General features: G+C 46.8%; 1 protein-coding gene and 1 pseudogene across 2 annotated transcripts; both read left to right on the top strand.

The window, feature by feature from the left end:
* The window catches only part of LOC112241361, a 6,241-nt pseudogene extending 5,640 nt beyond the window's left edge, over positions 1-601 (top strand).
* A 52-nt stretch (positions 602-653) lies between these two features.
* On the top strand, positions 654-17,508 carry LOC112240578 (N-acyl-phosphatidylethanolamine-hydrolyzing phospholipase D). 2 transcript variants are annotated; one of them, XM_042317424.1, is made up of 6 exons: positions 654-906; positions 7,151-7,339; positions 7,594-7,792; positions 9,918-10,567; positions 14,297-14,411; positions 16,782-17,508. In XM_042317424.1, exons 1-6 carry the CDS (start codon positions 797-799, stop codon positions 16,908-16,910), a joined length of 1,392 nt encoding a protein of 463 aa, XP_042173358.1. In that variant the 5' UTR covers positions 654-796; the 3' UTR covers positions 16,911-17,508. The 2 variants fall into 2 exon arrangements, with proteins under 2 accessions (XP_042173358.1, XP_042173359.1); XM_042317425.1 differs by lacking the exon at positions 654-906 and adding an exon at positions 1,589-1,769.
* Positions 17,509-18,875: the final 1,367 nt, after the last annotated feature.

The following is an 18,875-nucleotide window of genomic DNA, read 5'->3' as shown; positions in this document are numbered from 1 at the left end:
CCTCCCTCTCCATCTCCTCCCTCTCCCCCCTCTCCATCTCCATCTCCTCCCTCTCCATCCATCTCCTCCCTCTCCATCTCCATCTCCATCTCCTCCCTCTCCCCCTCCCTCTCCATCTCCATCTCCTCCCTCTCCATCTCCATCCTTTCCAACTATTCTGCTCTCTCTCTTTCTCTATAATTTTCTTTCAACTCATTTTTTTAACCCGATGCAAAGGAAAGAGCCTAGCTAATATTGTTCATATTTCCCTTTGTATCTCTCTCTCCCAGTTTTACTTAGAGCCTCCAGTGAGACTCAGGGAGGCCATGGAGAAGAATGGGTTGAATGTGGAGCACTTCTTTGTCCTGAACCATGGAGAATCCAGAGTGATGGGGGAGAAAGAGAAGGAGGGGGCGTTTGACTGATCAGATGGGCTACATTGCCAGAAGCTGCAACATGAAAGAGTTTGGACTTCTGACAGAGAAATCTAAGCTTGGCGTTATAGCGTTTGCCTGGTTAAAGGGCACTGATGTACATATTTGCAACTTTAAAAAAAATATATATATGTTTTTAATGCCAAGTGATAATGATTGCACTATTAAATACATTTTTTGTCAACATGGCTGTTTCTTTAAATTCGTGACCAAGCAAGGAAGTAAGGAAGTAGCTAATCTACTGTTAAACCAACTGTGACCAACTTTCAAGAGTTCCTGTTGTAAACACAATACCGTTACTAGTTTGATGTTTCTATAATTGTAATCTAAGCAATTATGGTTAGGCCAACTAGACCAAGTCAACTAACCAACGCATTCAGACTATGGCTGCTTCCAAATGCATCTTCACTCCACGAGTTTGGAAAACTCCACTTTCAAGGTGTATTCACCGAGCCGCAAGTGTTCTGAACACAGCGAAGGGAACTTTGTCAAGGTGAATATTTGTCAGCGTACAAAACAACTTTTAAATTGGGTTTCAATGTGTATTCTTTTAAGTGCACAACTCATTCAACAGAAGACGAACTACTCGGTACTTCCACTCGGGTGGCTTTACTTGCTACAATGTATCCACTTGTAGCTCATTACGTAAACACGCCCAATAGGCTAAACAGGGCCATGTTCGGTCGCCAAACGTTCTCGAACGTTGCAGATAGAAATGTCCGGAATAGAGCTGATGTGATTCCTTATTCTACATGTCAGGCGCATGTTTGTTTTTACATAGAAATAGGCTGTCTGAACGTCCCAAAACGTTGCGTCATACTAAACGCGTCCCAGTGCACTGTTGTGCTGACGTGTTACATTCACTTTGTACTGTAACTTGGGCCTTGTCAATAAATATTTATGTTTGGAGCTTTCAGCTGCTAGTTGGTGTCTTCGCTCACTTGGGTAAATATCTCCAGTCTGTAAGAGCATTATTATAGGATTAATACGTGCACCATTGACCAACGGTCTAGTTTAGATATTCCGACAAATAATGTTTTGAGCTATTTTTTAGAAGTATTTCATAAACATATTGTCATTGCAATTGCAAATGAATGGGTAGTTTCTTGCATCGGAAAGAGGAGGATTTTAATAGGCTAGGCTGCTTTAATTTCGTCACATGGTAGGGTTTTTCACCGACGTCAGAAGCCTTGCCTGGTAGGCTGGTACCAGTGCGTTGTGGGAACATTGGCGGTGCTTGCAGGGCACTTTTCCCCACACAGTTCTGCGGATATCTCGCCGTAACACTATCAGAAGAAATGTCGCGCCACTGACGGATTTTACAAGTCGCCCTTGACTTATTCTATACGTTTTCAGGTAGTATTTTATTGACTGCGTTGTTGTGACTGTGACGTAGGCTGCGAATGATCGATTGTCTCCGTTGTTCTGCTTAGTTCACCACATTTCTTGTGCTCTCTTTTTAGTTAAGGTTCTTTCTATTGACTATCTGTTTTTATTATCGCGATAAATCTTCTCGATATAGCAGCAATTCTTTCTAGTGATCCGTTTGTTTTGTTCTTTGGTCGGATCAACAAAGAAACATTTGTTGTACTTCTCTGGTGGTTTATTATGGGTCTATTGAAGCCATTCAATAGGCCAATACGTGCGACAGAGCTCCACAGTAGGCAACGTGAAATGTATAGCGTTGTAAGGGGACGCCGTAAATAGGACTAGTGGACAACTACACAGCTCTACTCTACATGTGTCACTATAGGGCCTAGGTGACAGCTATACAGTAGCCTCTTCAGTCTGTACTTACACCTTGAAAACAGAAGCTACTGTGAACAGGGTTGACACAGGAATGGGGTTGGGGTTATTTGACCTTTTATTTAACCAGGTAGGCCAGTTGAGAACAAGTTCTCATTTACAACTGAGACCTGGCCAAGATAAAGCAAAGCAGTTCGACAAAAACCAACAACACAGAGTTACACATTGGATAAACAAACGTACAGTCAAAACACAATAGAAACATCTGTATACAGCGTGTTTAAATGTAGTACGTTTAGGGGGCAAGGCAATGAATAGACCATAGTGGTGAAATAATGACAATTTACCATCAACACTGGAGTGACAGATGTGCAAGAAGAGATACTGGGGTGCAAAAGAGCAACAACAACAACAATATGAGGTAGTTGGGTGGGCTATTTACAGATGGGCTGTGTACAGGTACAGTGATCTGTGAGCTGCTCTGACAGCTGATGATTAAAGTTAGTGAGGGAGATGTAAGTCTCCAGCTTCAGTGATTTTTGAAAGTCGTTCCAGTCATTGGCAGCAGAGAACTGGAAGGAAAGGCGGCCAAAGGAGGTGTTGGCTTTGGGGATGGCCGGTGAAATATACCTGCTGGAGTGCGTGCTACGGGTGGGTGTTGCTATGGAGACCAGTGAGCTGAGATAAGGCGGGGCTTTACCTCGCAAAGACTTCTATAGATGACCTGGTTTGGCGAAAATGTGGCGAGGGCCAGCCAACGAGAGCATACAGGTCACAGTGGTGGGTAGTATATGGGGCTTTGGTGACAAAACGGATGGCACTGGGATAGATTACATCCAAGTTGCTGAGTAGAGTGTTGGAGGCAATTTTGTAAATGACATCGTTCACCTGTACCATTGTGTATCGTAGGCTTCATAGTTCCTGGTAGCAGTGGAGGGCCCATACAGTAGCTCAGAGAGAGATTGGCAGGAGGCACATATACACTGATTAGACCAGACATTAGGAACACCCGACCCCCACCCCCCTGAAAATTGCCCTCAGAACAGCCTCAACTCGTCGGGTCATGGGCTCTACAAGGTGTCGAAAGCGTTCCACAGGGATGCTGGCCCACGTTGACTCCAGTGTTTCCTACAAACATGTCAAGTTGGCTGGATGTTCTTTGGGTGGTGGACTATTCTTCATACCCATGGCAAAACTGTCGAGCGTGAAAAACCCAGCAGCGTTGCAGTTCTTGACACAAACCAGTGCACCTACTACCATACCCCGTTCAAAATAACTTAAATCTTTTGTCTTGCCCATTCAGCCTCCCGAATGGCACACACAATCCATGTCTCAATGATCTCCTCCACTTCATCTACACTGATTGAAGTGGATTTAACAAGTGACATCAATAAGGGATCATAACTTTCACCTGGATTATCCAGACTTGTATGTGTCAGGTAGCGTTTGGCAGGCCAGTAACTTCCTCTTCATTTGACTGAGCTGGAGCCTTTCCACCTGTCCAGAGATAAGACACAGCTGAAACAATGGACTCAGGTAGTTGTATATTAAAGGTGCGGTCCACTGTGAGCTAGTCTTCACGGACACTGTGTCTTTTATTCAAAGTAGGAACCAGTAAAAAGTCATGTTGTTGACCAGGTTATACTGTAGGTGACTGTGAAAGTCATGTTGTTGACCAGGTTATACTGTAGGTGACTGTGAAAGTCATGTTGCTGACCAGGTTATACTGTAGGTGACTGTGAAAGTCATGTTGTTGACCAGGTTATACTGTAGGTGACTGTGAAAGTCATGTTGTTGACCAGGTTATACTGTAGGTGACTGTGAAAGTCATGTTGCTGACCAGGTTATACTGTAGGTGACTGTGAAAGTCATGTTGTTGACCAGGTTATACTGTAGGTGACTGTGAAAGTCATGTTGCTGACCTGACCAGGTTATACTGTAGGTGACTGTGAAAGTCATGTTGTTGACCAGGTTATACTGTAGGTGACTGTGAAAGTCATGTTGCTGACCAGGTTATACTGTAGGTGACTGTGAAAGTCATGTTGCTGACCAGGTTATACTGTAGGTGACTGTGAAAGTCATGTTGCTGACCAGGCTATACTGCAGGTGACTGTGAAAGTCATGTTGTTGACCAGGTTATACTGTAGGTGACTGTGAAAGTCATGTTGTTGACCAGGTTATACTGCAGGTGACTGTGAAAGTCATGTTGTTGACCAGGTTATACTGTAGGTGACTGTGAAAGTCATGTTGCTGACCAGGTTATACTGTAGGTGACTGTGAAAGTCATGTTGCTGACCAGGCTATACTGCAGGTGACTGTGAAAGTCATGTTGCTGACCAGGTTATACTGTAGGTGACTGTGAAAGTCATGTTGCTGACCAGGTTATACTGTAGGTGACTGTGAAAGTCATGTTGCTGACCTGACCAGGTTATACTGTAGGTGACTGTGAAAGTCATGTTGTTGACCAGGTTATACTGTAGGTGACTGTGAAAGTCATGTTGCTGACCAGGTTATACTGTAGGTGACTGTGAAAGTCATGTTGCTGACCTGACCAGGTTATACTGTAGGTGACTGTGAAAGTCATGTTGTTGACCAGGCTATACTGTAGGTGACTGTGAAAGTCATGTTGTTGACCAGGCTATACTGTAGGTGACTGTGAAAGTCATGTTGCTGACCAGGTTATACTGTAGGTGACTGTGAAAGTCATGTTGTTGACCAGGTTATACTGTAGGTGACTGTGAAAGTCATGTTGTTGACCAGGTTATACTGTAGGTGACTGTGAAAGTCATGTTGCTGACCAGGCTATACTGCAGGTGACTGAAAGTCATGTTGTTGACTAGGTTATACTGTAGGTGATTGTGAAAGTCATGTTGTTGACCAGGTTATACTGTAGGTGACTGTGAAAGTCATGTTGCTGACCAGGCTATACTGCAGGTGACTGTGAAAGTCATGTTGCTGACCAGGTTATACTGTAGGTGACTGTGAAAGTCATGTTGCTGACCAGGTTATACTGTAGGTGACTGTGAAAGTCATGTTGCTGACCAGGTTATACTGTAGGTGACTGTGAAAGTCATGTTGCTGACCAGGTTATACTGTAGGTGACTGTGAAAGTCATGTTGCTGACCAGGTTATACTGTAGGTGACTGTGAAAGTCATGTTGCTGACCAGGTTATACTGTAGGTGACTGTGAAAGTCATGTTGTTGACCAGGTTATACTGTAGGTGACTGTGAAAGTCATGTTGCTGACCAGGTTCTACTGTAGGTGACTGTGAAAGTCATGTTGTTGACCAGGTTATACTGTAGGTGACTGTGAAAGTCATGTTGCTGACCAGGTTCTACTGTAGGTGACTGTGAAAGTCATGTTGCTGACCAGGCTATACTGTAGGTGACTGTGAAAGTCATGTTGTTGACCAGGCTATACTGTAGGTGACTGTGAAAGTCATGTTGTTGACCAGGTTATACTGTAGGTGACTGTTGACCAGGTTATACTGTAGGTGACTGTTTGCTGACCAGGCTATACTGTAGGTGACTGTGAAAGTCATGTTGTTGACCAGGTTATACTGTAGGTGACTGTGAAAGTCATGTTGCTGACCAGGTTATACTGTAGGTGACTGTGAAAGTCATGTTGCTGACCAGGCTATACTGTAGGTGACTGTGAAAGTCATGTTGCTGACCATGTTATACTGTAGGTGACTGTGAAAGTCATGTTGCTGACCAGGTTATACTGTAGGTGACTGTGAAAGTCATGTTGCTGACCTGACCAGGTTATACTGTAGGTGACTGTGAAAGTCATGTTGCTGACCAGGCTATACTGTAGGTGACCGAGAAAGTCATGTTGTTGACCTGACCAGGTTATACTGTAGGTGACTGTGAAAGTCATGTTGTTGACCATGTTATACTGTAGGTGACTGTGAAAGTCATGGTGCTGACCAGGTTATACTGTAGGTGACTGTGAAAGTCATGTTGTTGACCAGGTTATACTGTAGGTGACTGTGAAAGTCATGTTGCTGACCAGGTTATACTGTAGGTGACTGTGAAAGTCATGTTGCTGACCAGGTTATACTGTAGGTGACTGTGAAAGTCATGTTGCTGACCAGGTTATACTGTAGGTGACTGTGAAAGTCATGTTGCTGACCAGGTTATACTGTAGGTGACTGTGAAAGTCATGTTGCTGACCTGACCAGGTTATACTGTAGGTGACTGTGAAAGTCATGTTGCTGACCTGACCAGGTTATACTGTAGGTGACTGTGAAAGTCATGTTGTTGACCAGGTTATACTGTAGGTGACTGTGAAAGTCATGTTGTTGACCAGGTTATACTGTAGGTGACTGTGAAAGTCATGTTGCTGACCAGGTTATACTGTAGGTGACTGTGAAAGTCATGTTGCTGACCAGGTTATACTGTAGGTGACTGTGAAAGTCATGTTGCTGACCAGGCTATACTGCAGGTGACTGTGAAAGTCATGTTGTTGACCAGGTTATACTGTAGGTGACTGTGAAAGTCATGTTGCTGACCAGGTTATACTGTAGGTGACTGTGAAAGTCATGTTGCTGACCAGGTTATACTGTAGGTGACTGTGAAAGTCATGTTGCTGACCAGGTTATACTGTAGGTGACTGTGAAAGTCATGTTGTTGACCTGACCAGGTTATACTGTAGGTGACTGTGAAAGTCATGTTGCTGACCAGGTTATACTGTAGGTGACTGTGAAAGTCATGTTGCTGACATCTCGCAGACAGTCGGCGATGGTGATGGCTGTTCAGGGAGATTCTTTTGGAACTGTTGCACAGGGTTAAACTGTGTCACAATAAGCATGTTTTCACATCTGTGATTTCACAAGACCCTGTCGGCCGTCCAGGGACAAACCACAGAAACAGCCACTAACTGTACTGTGAGCAGGATTTCTTTCTGAATTAATATCTGTGTACCCCCCCCCCCCCCAGCATATTTGTAAACTTTTATTTGTATTTCTTGTTTATTACCCTCCCTATAGACCCGGAGCCCAACACTGTCCCCCCATGGAGGAGAGCGGAGGAGCAGGCGGAGAGGTGCATGAGAACCAGGTGTTGATGGAGGAGAGCGGTGTCTCTCCTGGAGATTCCCCAGGGACGGAGGAGGGTTCCCCAGCCGTGGTCCGGCCCCGTGACCCCCCCACCTCCACCCTGCAGGACTCAGGGCCTCGGTAGGGGTAGATCATGAACGTCTTTGCGGTTTTCATGTGCACTTTATTGCCATCCAGCTCCTGAAGCTGCAGCATCATATTTTTGTGTTTTTATGATCATCTGCTTCTAACTGTATGGAGTGTTTGTGTGTGTGTGTTTGTGTGTGTGTGTGTTTGAGAGTGTGTGTGTTTGTGTGTGTGTGTGTGTTTGCACACTAAATTTCCCGTCTGGACACAATAGTCAGTAAAAGCGTTTGTTTGATCAACTCCTTCAGGAAGAGCAGCTCCTCCCGCTCCTCCAGGAAGAGCTTCCGTCTGGACTACCGGTTGGAGGAGGAGGTGACTGGGTCGAGCCGGGACAAACATGGCCGCTTCACAAACCCCTGGTCCACGTGGAAGTTCCCGTCCTGGTCCACCCTGCTGCGCTTCTTCCTGCTGGAGAAGGATCACAGCAATGTACCCAGCTCTAAAGAGGTGAGACACATTCTGACGTTGGACGTATCTAATAGGTCTCTCTGACCAGTGTAACAGTATAACTTTAAACCGTCCCCTCGCCCATACCCGGGTGCGAACCAGGGACCCTCTGCACACATCAACAACAGTCACCCTCGAAGCATCGTTACCCATCGCTCCACAAAAGCCGCGTTGGACGGATATAGGTCTCTCTGAGGTATCTAATAGGTCTCTCTGAGGTATCTAATAGGTCTCTCTGAGGTATCTAATAGGTCTCTCTGAGGTATCTAATAGGTCTCTCTGAGGACTCATTTGAGCGACCAAACCACACCTGATGGGCCTCAATGCCAGTCTGTCCACTCTTTATTATAATGAACTTATTACACAAATACCTAAACCTGTACTACAACTCCACAGGATAAATAATAATAATTTTTTACTGTACACAGTTCACACCCAACAATTACCTCCTGTCCTGACTGAACTTGTTCTGTCTGTCCTGACTCCTGAGGTCTGTCATTACAGATCTCTGACTGAGCACGTCAGAGTTTGTCTACTGTGATTTGTAACGCTGCGCCTCATGTCCACAGTTAGGTTAGCTGTTTGTTCCAGAGGATGCCTCCCGCTCCATAAACACTGTGCTCTAGTAACAACCCCGGGGTATTTTTAGACAGCTGTAAATCAATCTCACCTCATGACTCAGACACGGGCTCTGTTTTCTAGACATGTAGTGGTCAGGAAGGAAAGGCCTGGGCTCTGTTCTCTAGACATGTAGTGGTCAGGAAGGAAAGGCCTGGGCCTGTCTGTTCTCTAGACTGTTCTCTAGACATGTAGTGGTCAGGAAGGAAAGGCCTGGGCTCTGTTCTCTAGACATGTAGTGGTCAGGAAGGAAAGGCCTGGGCTCTGTTCTCTCTGACATGTAGTGGTCAGGAAGGAAAGGCCTGGGCTCTGTTCTCTAGACATGTAGTGGTCAGGAAGGAAAGGCCTGGGCTCTGTTCTCTAGACATGTAGTGGTCAGGAAAGGGAAAGGCCTGGGCTCTGTTCTCTAGACATGTAGTGGTCAGGAAAGAAAGGCCTGGGCTCTGTTCTCTAGACATGTAGTGGTCAGGAAGGAAAGGCCTAGGCTCTGTTTTCTAGACATGTAGTGGTCAGGAAGGAAAGGCCTGGGCTCTGTTCTCTAGACATGTAGTGGTCAGGAAGGAAAGGCCTGATTATTTAAAAGACTCAGACACTGGCTCTGTTTTCTAGACATGTAGTGGTCAGGAAGGAAAGGGCTGGGCTCTGTTTTCTAGACATGTAGTGGTCAGGAAGGAAAGGCCTGGGCTCTGTTTTCTAGACATGTAGTGGTCAGGAAGGAAAGGCCTGGGCTCTGTTCTCTAGACATGTAGTGGTCAGGAAGGAAAGGCCTGGGCTCTGTTCTCTAGACATGTAGTGGTCAGGAAGGAAAGGCCTGGGCTCTGTTCTCTAGACATGTAGTGGTCAGGAAGGAAAGGCCTGGGCTCTGTTCTCTAGACATGTAGTGGTCAGGAAGGAAAGGCCTGGGCTCTGTTCTCTAGACATGTAGTGGTCAGGAAGGAAAGGCCTGGGCTCTGTTCTCTAGACATGTAGTGGTCAGGAAGGAAAGGCCTGGGCTCTGTTTTCTAGACATGTAGTGGTCAGGAAGGAAAGGCCTGGGCTCTGTTTTCTAGACATGTAGTGGTCAGGAAGGAAAGGCCTGGGCTCTGTTCTCTAGACATGTAGTGGTCAGGAAGGAAAGGCCTCATTATTTAAAAGGAAAATGAAACGCCGACTCGACTCTATTTCCCATCATCTTTCTGATAAAGAGGAAAGATGTGTTAAAGAGTTAAATCATCTGTGTTTTGATTTATGCAGATATAACTTAATCAAATTAACTCCAAACAACTCAACCAACCAGGGTCATATTCAAACAGGAAAGAGAAAAATGAATAGTTTTTTAAATTGGTTATTTTGTTTGGTGACTTGAAAATGACTGAAGCAATAGTGACATGTTGAAAAGATGAAGAGCTTTCAGTGATGACGCCTTTATTACCCTCCTCTTCCTCATCCTCTGTCTCAGCTGGTGAATGAATCTGAATCCATTCATACCAACGCGCCATATTAAAGTCTGTGTTGTTCTGCTACTCAGGTCTTAGACAAAGAGCTCCCAGTAGTGGAGCCTTGGTTCCTCCGTGACCCCGAGGCAGCAGACGGAGCCGTGGGGTCTGGTCTCAGGGTGACCTGGCTGGGCCACGCATCAGTCCTGGTAGAGATGGACGGCCTGGTCATCCTCACTGACCCCATCTTCAGCCAGAGGGCATCTCCCTTCCAGTTCATGGGCCCCAAGAGGTACCGGGATCCCCCTTGTACGGTTGATCAACTCCCCCGGATCGACGCGGTTGTCATCAGCCACTCCCACTATGACCATCTGGACGCGGGCACCGTGACCCAGTTGAACGAGCGGTTCGGTGGGGATCTCCGATGGTTTGTGCCGTTGGGACTCATGGACTGGATGCAGAAGAGCGGGTGTGAGAATGTGATAGAGTTAGACTGGTGGGAGGAGAACTGTGTGCCAGGTCACGATGAGGTCACGTTTGTGTGTACTCCGGCGCAGCACTGGTGCAAGCGCACCCCCACGGACGATAACCAGGTGCTGTGGGGGAGCTGGTCTGTCCTGGGGCCCTGCAACCGCTTCTTCTTTGCTGGAGACACCGGCTACTGCTCGTCCTTCCAGGAGATTGGGAGGCGCTTTGGTCCGTTCGACCTGGCGGCCATACCCATCGGCGCATACCTGCCCAGGTAGGAAACTAGTGTAGCGCTGTCCTGCCCAGGTAGGAAACTAGTGTAGCGCTGTCCTGCCCAGGTAGGAAACTAGTGTAGCGCTGTCCTGCCCAGGTAGGAAACTAGTGTAGAGCTGTCCTGCCCAGGTAGGAAACTAGTGTAGAGCTGTCCTGCCCAGGTAGGAAACTAGTGTAGAGCTGTCCTGCCCAGGTAGGAAACTAGTGTAGAGCTGTCCTGCCCAGGTAGGAAACTGTCCTGCCCAGGTAGGAATCTAGTGTAGCGCTGTCCTGCCCAGGTAGGAAACTAGTGTAGTAGGGTAAACTAGTGTGTCCTGCCCAGGTAGGAAACTGGTGTAGCGCTGTCCTGCCCAGGTAGGAAACTAGTGTAGCGCTGTCCTGCCCAGGTAGGAAACTAGTGTAGCGCTGTCCTGCCCAGGTAGGAAACTAGTGTAGCGCTGTCCTGCCCAGGTAGGAAACTAGTGTAGCGCTGTCCTGCCCAGGTAGGAAACTAGTGTAGAGCTGTCCTGCCCAGGTAGGAAACTAGTGTAGGAAACTAGCTGTCCTGCCCAGGTAGGAAACTAGTGTAAACCTGCCCAGGTGGAAACTAGTGTAGAGCTGTCCTGCCCAGGTAGGAAACTAGTGTAGAGCTGTCCTGCCCAGGTAGGAAACTAGTGTAGAGCTGTCCTGCCCAGGTAGGAAACTAGTGTACAGCTGTCCTGCCCAGGTAGGAAACTAGTGTAGAGCTGTCCTGCCCAGGTAGGAAACTAGTGTAGAGCTGTCCTGCCCAGGTAGGAAACTGTAGCTGTCCTGCCCAGGTAGGAAACTAGTGTACTGTCCTGCCCAGGTAGGAAACTAGTGTAGCAGCTGTCCTGCCCAGGTAGGAAACTAGTGTAGAGCTGTCCTGCCCAGGTAGGAAACTGTCCTGCCCAGGTAGGAAACTAGTGTAGAGCTGTCCTGCCCAGGTAGGAAACTAGTGTAGAGCTGTCCTGCCCAGGTATGGAACTAGTGTAGAGCTGTCCTGCCCAGGTATGGAACTAGTGTAGAGCTGTCCTGCCCAGGTATGGAACTAGTGTAGAGCTGTCCTGCCCAGGTATGGAACTAGTGTAGAGCTGTCCTGCCCAGGTATGGAACTAGTGTAGAGCTGTCCTGCCCAGGTATGGAACTAGTGTACAGCTGTCCTGCCCAGGTAGGAAACTAGTGTAGAGCTGTCCTGCCCAGGTATGAAACTAGTGTAGAGCTGTCCTGCCCAGGTAGGAAACTAGTGTAGAGCTGTCCTGCCCAGGTAGGAAACTAGTGTACAGCTGTCCTGCCCAGGTAGGAAACTAGTGTACAGCTGTCCTGCCCAGGTAGGAAACTAGTGTAGAGCTGTCCTGCCCAGGTAGGAAACTAGTGTAGAGCTGTCCTGCCCAGGTATGGAACTAGTGTAGAGCTGTCCTGCCCAGGTATGGAACTAGTGTACAGCTGTCCTGCCCAGGTATAAAACTAGTGTAGAGCTGTCCTGTCCAGGTAGGAAACTAGTGTAGAGCTGTTCTGCCCAGGTAGGAAACTAGTGTACAGCTGTCCTGCCCAGGTAGGAAACTAGTGTAGAGATGTCCTGCCCAGGTATGAAACTAGTGGAGAGCTGTCCTGCCCAGGTATGAAACTAGTGTAGAGATGTCCTGCCCAGGTAGGAAACTAGTGTAGAGCTGTCCTGCCCAGGTAGGAAACTAGGGTACAGCTGTCCTGCCCAGGTATGGAACTAGTGTACAGCTGTCCTGCCCAGGTAGGAAACTAGTGTACAGCTGTCCTGCCCAGGTAGGAAACTAGTGTAGAGCTGTCCTGCCCAGGTAGGAAACTAGTGTAGTGTAGGAAACTAGTGTAGCTGTCCTGCCCAGGTAGGAAACTAGTGTACAGCTGTCCTGCCCAGGTAGGAAACTAGTGGAGAGCTGTCCTGCCCAGGAAACTAGGAAACTAGTGGAGAGCTGTCCTGCCCAGGTATGAAACTAGTGTAGAGCTGTCCTGCCCAGGTAGGAAACTAGTGTAGAGCTGTCCTGCCCAGGTAGGAAACTAGTGTAGAGCTGTCCTGCCCAGGTATGAAACTAGTGTACACCTGTCCTGCCCAGGTAGGAAACTAGTGTACAGCTGTCCTGCCCAGGTAGGAAACTAGTGTAGAGCTGTCCTGCCCAGATAGGAAACAAGTGTACACCTGTCCTGCCCAGGTAGGAAACAAGTGTACACCTGTCCTGCCCAGGTAGGAAACTAGTGGAGAGCTGTCCTGCCCAGGTATGAAACTAGTGGAGAGCTGTCCTGCCCAGGTATGAAACTAGTGTAGAGCTGTCCTGCCCAGGTAGGAAACTAGTGTAGAGCTGTCCTGCCCAGGTATGAAACTAGTGTACACCTGTCCTGCCCAGGTAGGAAACTAGTGTACACCTGTCCTGCCCAGGTAGGAAACTAGTGTAGAGCTGTCCTGCCCAGGTAGGAAACTAGTGTACACCTGTCCTGCCCAGGTAGGAAACTAGTGGAGAGCTGTCCTGCCCAGGTAGGAAACTAGTGGAGAGCTGTCCTGCCCAGGTATGAAACTAGTGTAGAGCTGTCCTGCCCAGGTAGGAAACTAGTGTAGAGCTGTCCTGCCCAGGTAGGAAACTAGTGTAGAGCTGTCCTGCCCAGGTATGAAACTAGTGTACACCTGTCCTGCCCAGGTAGAAAACTAGTGTAGAGCTGTCCTGCCCAGGTAGGAAACTAGTGTAGAGCTGTCCTGCCCAGGTAGGAAACTAGTGTAGAGCTGTCCTGCCCAGGTAGGAAACTAGTGTAGAGCTGTCCTGCCTAGGTATGAAACTAGTGTACACCTGTCCTGCCCAGGTAGGAAACTAGTGTACACCTGTCCTGCCCAGGTAGGAAACTAGTGTAGAGCTGTCCTGCCCAGGTATGAAACTAGTGTACCCCTGTCCTGCCCAGGTAGGAAACTAGTGGAGAGCTGTCCTGCCCAGGTAGGAAACTAGTGGAGAGCTGTCCTGCCCAGGTATGAAACTAGTGTAGAGCTGTCCTGCCCAGGTAGGAAACTAGTGTAGAGCTGTCCTGCCCAGGTAGGAAACTAGTGTAGAGCTGTCCTGCCCAGGTATGAAACTAGTGTACACCTGTCCTGCCCAGGTAGAAAACTAGTGTAGAGCTGTCCTGCCCAGGTATGAAACTAGTGTACAGCTGTCCTGCCCAGGTAGGAAACTAGTGTAGAGCTGTCCTGCCCAGGTATGAAACTAGTGTAGAGCTGTCCTGCTCAGGTATGAAACTAGTGTACAGCTGTCCTGCCCAGGTATGAAACTAGTGTACAGCTGTGATTGCTTTCGTACAAGGCTGCCCATAGGCTGCCCATAGGCTGCCCATAGGCTGCCCATAGGCTGCCCAAAGGCTGCCCAAGGCTGCCCACATTTCGTACAAGGCTGCCCCCCTTAGGAGATCCACTGGGAGTGCAGGTTTTGGTTACAACCCTGCTCTAACACCTGCTTTATCTAATCAGCTGTTCATCAGGACCTTGATGAACTGAATCAGGTTTAGAACAGGGTTGGAGTAAAAGCCTGCACACCCAGTAGAATTCTATGAGGAGGGTTGGATCATGGACTGTAGTATTAGATTTCCCTCAACTGAATATTCACTTAGAATTTATTAAAGTCAACTGTATATTCACTTAGAATGTATTAAAGTCAACTGAAGTTCAGTAAGTTTATTAAGCCTTCATTAGGCCAAACCCACAAAACACAAGTTTGTCGTCCCTCAGAGATGTAATGCGTGGACAGCATGTGGACCCGGAGGAGGCTGTGCAGATCCACAAAGATATCCAGGCCAGACACTCCCTGGCTATTCACTGGGGAACCTTCGCTTTAGCTTACGAGGTGAGCATTAACAGTTCTGAATGGGGGATCGACTGGATCTCTTTTTACAAGGCATATACTGTATGTACCTGCTGTAAAAAAAGGCTTTTTGGTGTCACTTAATACGAAGTCCTATCACATCAGAGATGAAAGGCCTATCCAATGGGATTCTCTGAATCTAATGATCAGGAAGAAGACATTTTGCTCTGCCTCCCAGCTGAAACTGGAGACCGAAGGTCAGGAGAACTATGTGTAAACCTTCCCTTCTAAATCTGAGGTTTGGGTCCATGGTAATAAATCTGAGGTTTGGGTCCATGGTAATAAATCAACCCTGTCACAACACGTCAACCGTGGATCTGACCTCTGCATTTTTAGACTCCGTTTAGAGAGAAACACATATTTTCCATTGTGTCCTTTTGTGTGATGAGAACAAACACGCAGTCAGACACCCTTTCAACCATTCAGCCTAAAGACAAAGGTGGGATTGTTCAGCGTCCCACAATAGATGTGAAAACTCATATTAGGTAGCTTGCTGCTGCATTCAGTTGAAACCGGCACGTGTTGGGAAACGCAGAGGAATGTGTTTTGCATTAGAAGAACCGTTGGTTATCTGTGACATCGTTCAACTTTCCCCCTGATGCTTTGGCCTCAGCAGATGGCTTTGTTGGTAGAACCGTTGGTTATCTGTGACATCGTTCTGTGGTGTTGAAACTGGTAGTTTGGTTCCCGGCAGCAGTTGTCCTGTTGGCTTTGAAAGATGACCTTTAGTCGTTCTGACGTTTCTGCTTTGGGAGGCAGCTCAAAAAAGCCTCTCTAGCCTGACATGTACTGTCCACTCCTAAACCCTGGAGTCTCTCGCTGTCAAGCAAGTGAAACACACTACCGGTCAAACGTTTTAGAACGCCTCCTCATTCATGGCTTTTTCTTTATTTTTACTATGTTCTGCATTGTAGAATAATAGTGAAGACATCAAAACTATGAAATAACACATATGGAATCATGTAGTAACCAAATAAGTGTTAAACATATCAAAATATATGATATATTTGAGATTCTTTAATGTAGCCACCCTTTGCCTTGTTGACAGCTATGCACACTCTTGGCATTCTCTCAACCAGCTTCACCTGGAATTATTTTCCAACAGTTGAAGGAGTTCACACATATGCTTAGCACTTGTTGGCTGCTTTTCCTTCACTCTGCGGTCCAACTCATCCCAAACTATCTGTTTGGTTGAGGTCAGGGGATTGTGGAGGCCAGGTCATCTGATACAGCACTCCATCACTCTCCTTGGTTAAATAGCCCTTACACAGCCTGGAGGTGTGTTGGGTCATTGTCCTGTTGAAAAACAAATGATAGGATGGCATATCGCTGCAGAATGCTGTAGTAGCCATGCTGGTTAAGTGTGCCTTGAATTCTAAATAAATCACAGACAGTGTCACCGGCAAAACACCATCACACCTCCTCCTCCATGCTTCACGGTGGGAAATACACATGTGGAGATCATCCGTTCACCCACACCGCTTCTCACAAAGACACGGAGGTTGGAACCAAAAATCTCCTATTTGGACTCCAGACCAAAGGACACATTTCCACAGGTCTAATGTCCATTGCTCATTCTTGTTATTGGTGTCCTTTAGTTGTGGTTTATTTGCAGCAATTCGAGCATGAAGGCCTGATTCACACAGTCTCCTCTGAACAGTTGATGTTGATATGTGTCTGTTACTTTAACTCTGTGATGCATTTATTTGGGCTGCAATTTCTGAGGCTGGTAACTCTAATGAACTTATCCTCTGCAGCAGAGGTAACTCTGGATCTTCCTTTCCTGTGGCGGTCCTCATGACGGCCAGTTTCATCATAGCGCCTGATGGTTTTTGCGACTGCACTTGAAGAAACTTTCAAAGTTCTTGAAATGTTCCGTATTGACTGACCTTCATGTCTCTTTGCTTATTTGAGCTGTTTTTGCCATAATATGGACTTGGTCTTTTACCAAATAGAGCTATCTTCTGTGTACCACCCTACCTTGTCACAGCACAACTGATTGGCTCAAACACATTAAAAAGGAAAGAAATTCCACAAATTAACTTTTAAGAAGGCACACCTGTTAATTGAAATGCATTCCAGGTGACTACCTCATGAAGCTGGTTGAGAGAATCCCAAGAGTGTGCAAAGCTGTCATCAAGGCAAAGGGCGGCTATTTGAATAATCTCAAGTATAACATGTTTTTATTTAACACTTTTTTGGTTACTACATGATTCCATATGTGTTATTTCATAGTTTTGATGTCTTCACTATTATTCTTAAATGTAAAAATAATGAAAAACCCTTGACTGAGTAGCTGTTCTAAAACATTTGACCAGTAGTGTAGATAATGTCTCTCTCTCTCTCTCTCAGTTTTACTTAGAGCCTCCAGTGAGACTCAGGGAGGCCATGGAGAAGAATGGGTTGAATGCGGAGCACTTCTTTGTCCTGAACCATGGAGAATCCAGAGTGCTGAACACAGACCAGGAAGTCTTTGAATGATTGGACCAAAATGGTGCCTAAGCCCCTCCCACAAGCTGTAGAAGACTAAACAACACTGTGGCTTAAAGCATACAGCTGAATCAATGGATAAGCTCTCATCGTCAACAGTCTAGTTGATGGCATACTAGAGAGCTGAATGATGGCGACTATGAAATGAACACCCTGTCCATTTATCCAATCGTTGTTTTTCTATGCCAAATGTCTGACGCCAGAACTGTCAAGAAGAAACCTTTCTGAAAATGTTTTGCAGATGATGTGTTATCGTATAGCTGCAGTGTCACCAGTCGTGTCAAAGTGATGAATGTGTGTATTTTACACACTGGACACACTACACGTCATTCTGCTCCGACTTACACATGGTTTCTGTGCACAACTACAATTGTATGGCTTCATCGTCTAGCACATTCACCAATCCCATTTTGTAGCGTTATGTAACCAAATCTTCTGGAGTTATCGAATGCTGAACAGTTCATGTGTAATATACTGTATGTACTTGGACGTTGCAATAATGTTTTAGTAGGTCTGGAAACACGCTGTTGTATGTGGGGTTTTCATCCTCCTCCGTGTTACAGCCGTCATTAAAACTCTGCTCTCTGAAGGACACAGACTATTCTTGTGAGAGGGGGACACTCTTAGGTCATTAGGTCGGGCCAGAGTCACTCCTCAACTGGGGCGGCAGGGTAGCCTAGTGGTTAGAGCGTTGGACTAGTAACCGAGAGGTTGCAAGTTCGAATCCCCCAGCTGACAAGGTACAAATCTGTCGTTCTGCCCCTGAACAGGCAGTTAACCCACTGTTCCTAGACCAGTTAACCCACTGTTCCTAGGCCAGTTAACCCACTGTTCCTAGGCCAGGTTCCTAGGCCAGTTAACCCACCACTGTTCCTAGACCAGTTAACCCACTGTTCCTAGACCAGTTAACCCACTGTTCCTGGACCAGTTAACCCACTGTTCCTAGACCAGTTAACCCACTGGGCTGTTTGTTCTTAACTGACTTGCCTGGTTAAATAATTAAAAAACTTCAGTACTTGGTTCTGCAATACTGACCACTTTAGATTGGAGTTATATGTTTGTATTTAACGTTAAAGGTCTGAATTCAATCCATAAGATCTGTGTTGTAGCTTAATTTAAAAGGGAGTTTATGATTGAGGTGCCATATGCAGCATTTAAAAGGGAGTTTATGATTGAGGTGCCATATGCAGCATTTAAAAGGGAGTTTATGATTGAGGTGCCATATGCAGCATTTAAAAGGGAGTTTATGATTGAGGTGCCATATGCAGCATTTAAAAGGGAGTTTATGATTGAGGTGCCATATGCAGCATTTAACCATGAAGGCCGTCTCCCGAGAACATGGGAACATTTAATTCTCTATTGTGCCGGATCTTCCCAGCCCCCCAAACCTTGTCCACAACAGGTTATCTTCCCAGCCCCCCAAACCTTGTCTACCACAGGTTATCTTCCCAGCCCCCCAAACCTTGTCCACAACAGGTTATCTTCCCAGCCCCCAAACCTTGTCCAAACAGGTTATCTTCCCAGCCCCCAAACCTTGTCCACCAGGTTATCTTCCCAGCCCCCAAACCTTGTCCACCACAGGTTATCTTCCCAGCCCCCAAACCTTGTCCACAACAGGTTATCTTCCCAGCCCCCAAACCTTGTCCACCACAGGTTATCTTCCCAGCCCCCAAACCTTGTCCACCACAGGTTATCTTCCCAGCCCCCAAACCTTGTCCACCACAGGTTATCTTCCCAGCCCCCAAACCTTGTCCACAACAGGTTATCTTCCCAGCCCCCAAACCTTGTCTACCACAGGTTATCTTCCCAGCCCCCCAAACCTTGTCCACAACAGGTTATCTTCCCAGCCCCCCAAACCTTGTCCACAACAGGTTGTGTGTTCAATACTTGTCTTTTGTACAACTCTCAACGTCAAACATACAAAGAGGTGTGTTTTGAAGTGTGAATAGCCTGTGG

This window comes from Oncorhynchus tshawytscha, unplaced genomic scaffold (genome assembly GCF_018296145.1).
Source record: "Oncorhynchus tshawytscha isolate Ot180627B unplaced genomic scaffold, Otsh_v2.0 Un_contig_564_pilon_pilon, whole genome shotgun sequence".
In the NCBI taxonomy this organism is placed as follows: domain Eukaryota; kingdom Metazoa; phylum Chordata; class Actinopteri; order Salmoniformes; family Salmonidae; genus Oncorhynchus; species Oncorhynchus tshawytscha.
The sequence above is the reverse complement of the archived record's forward strand: the minus strand, read 5'-3'. Positions and strand labels throughout refer to the sequence as shown.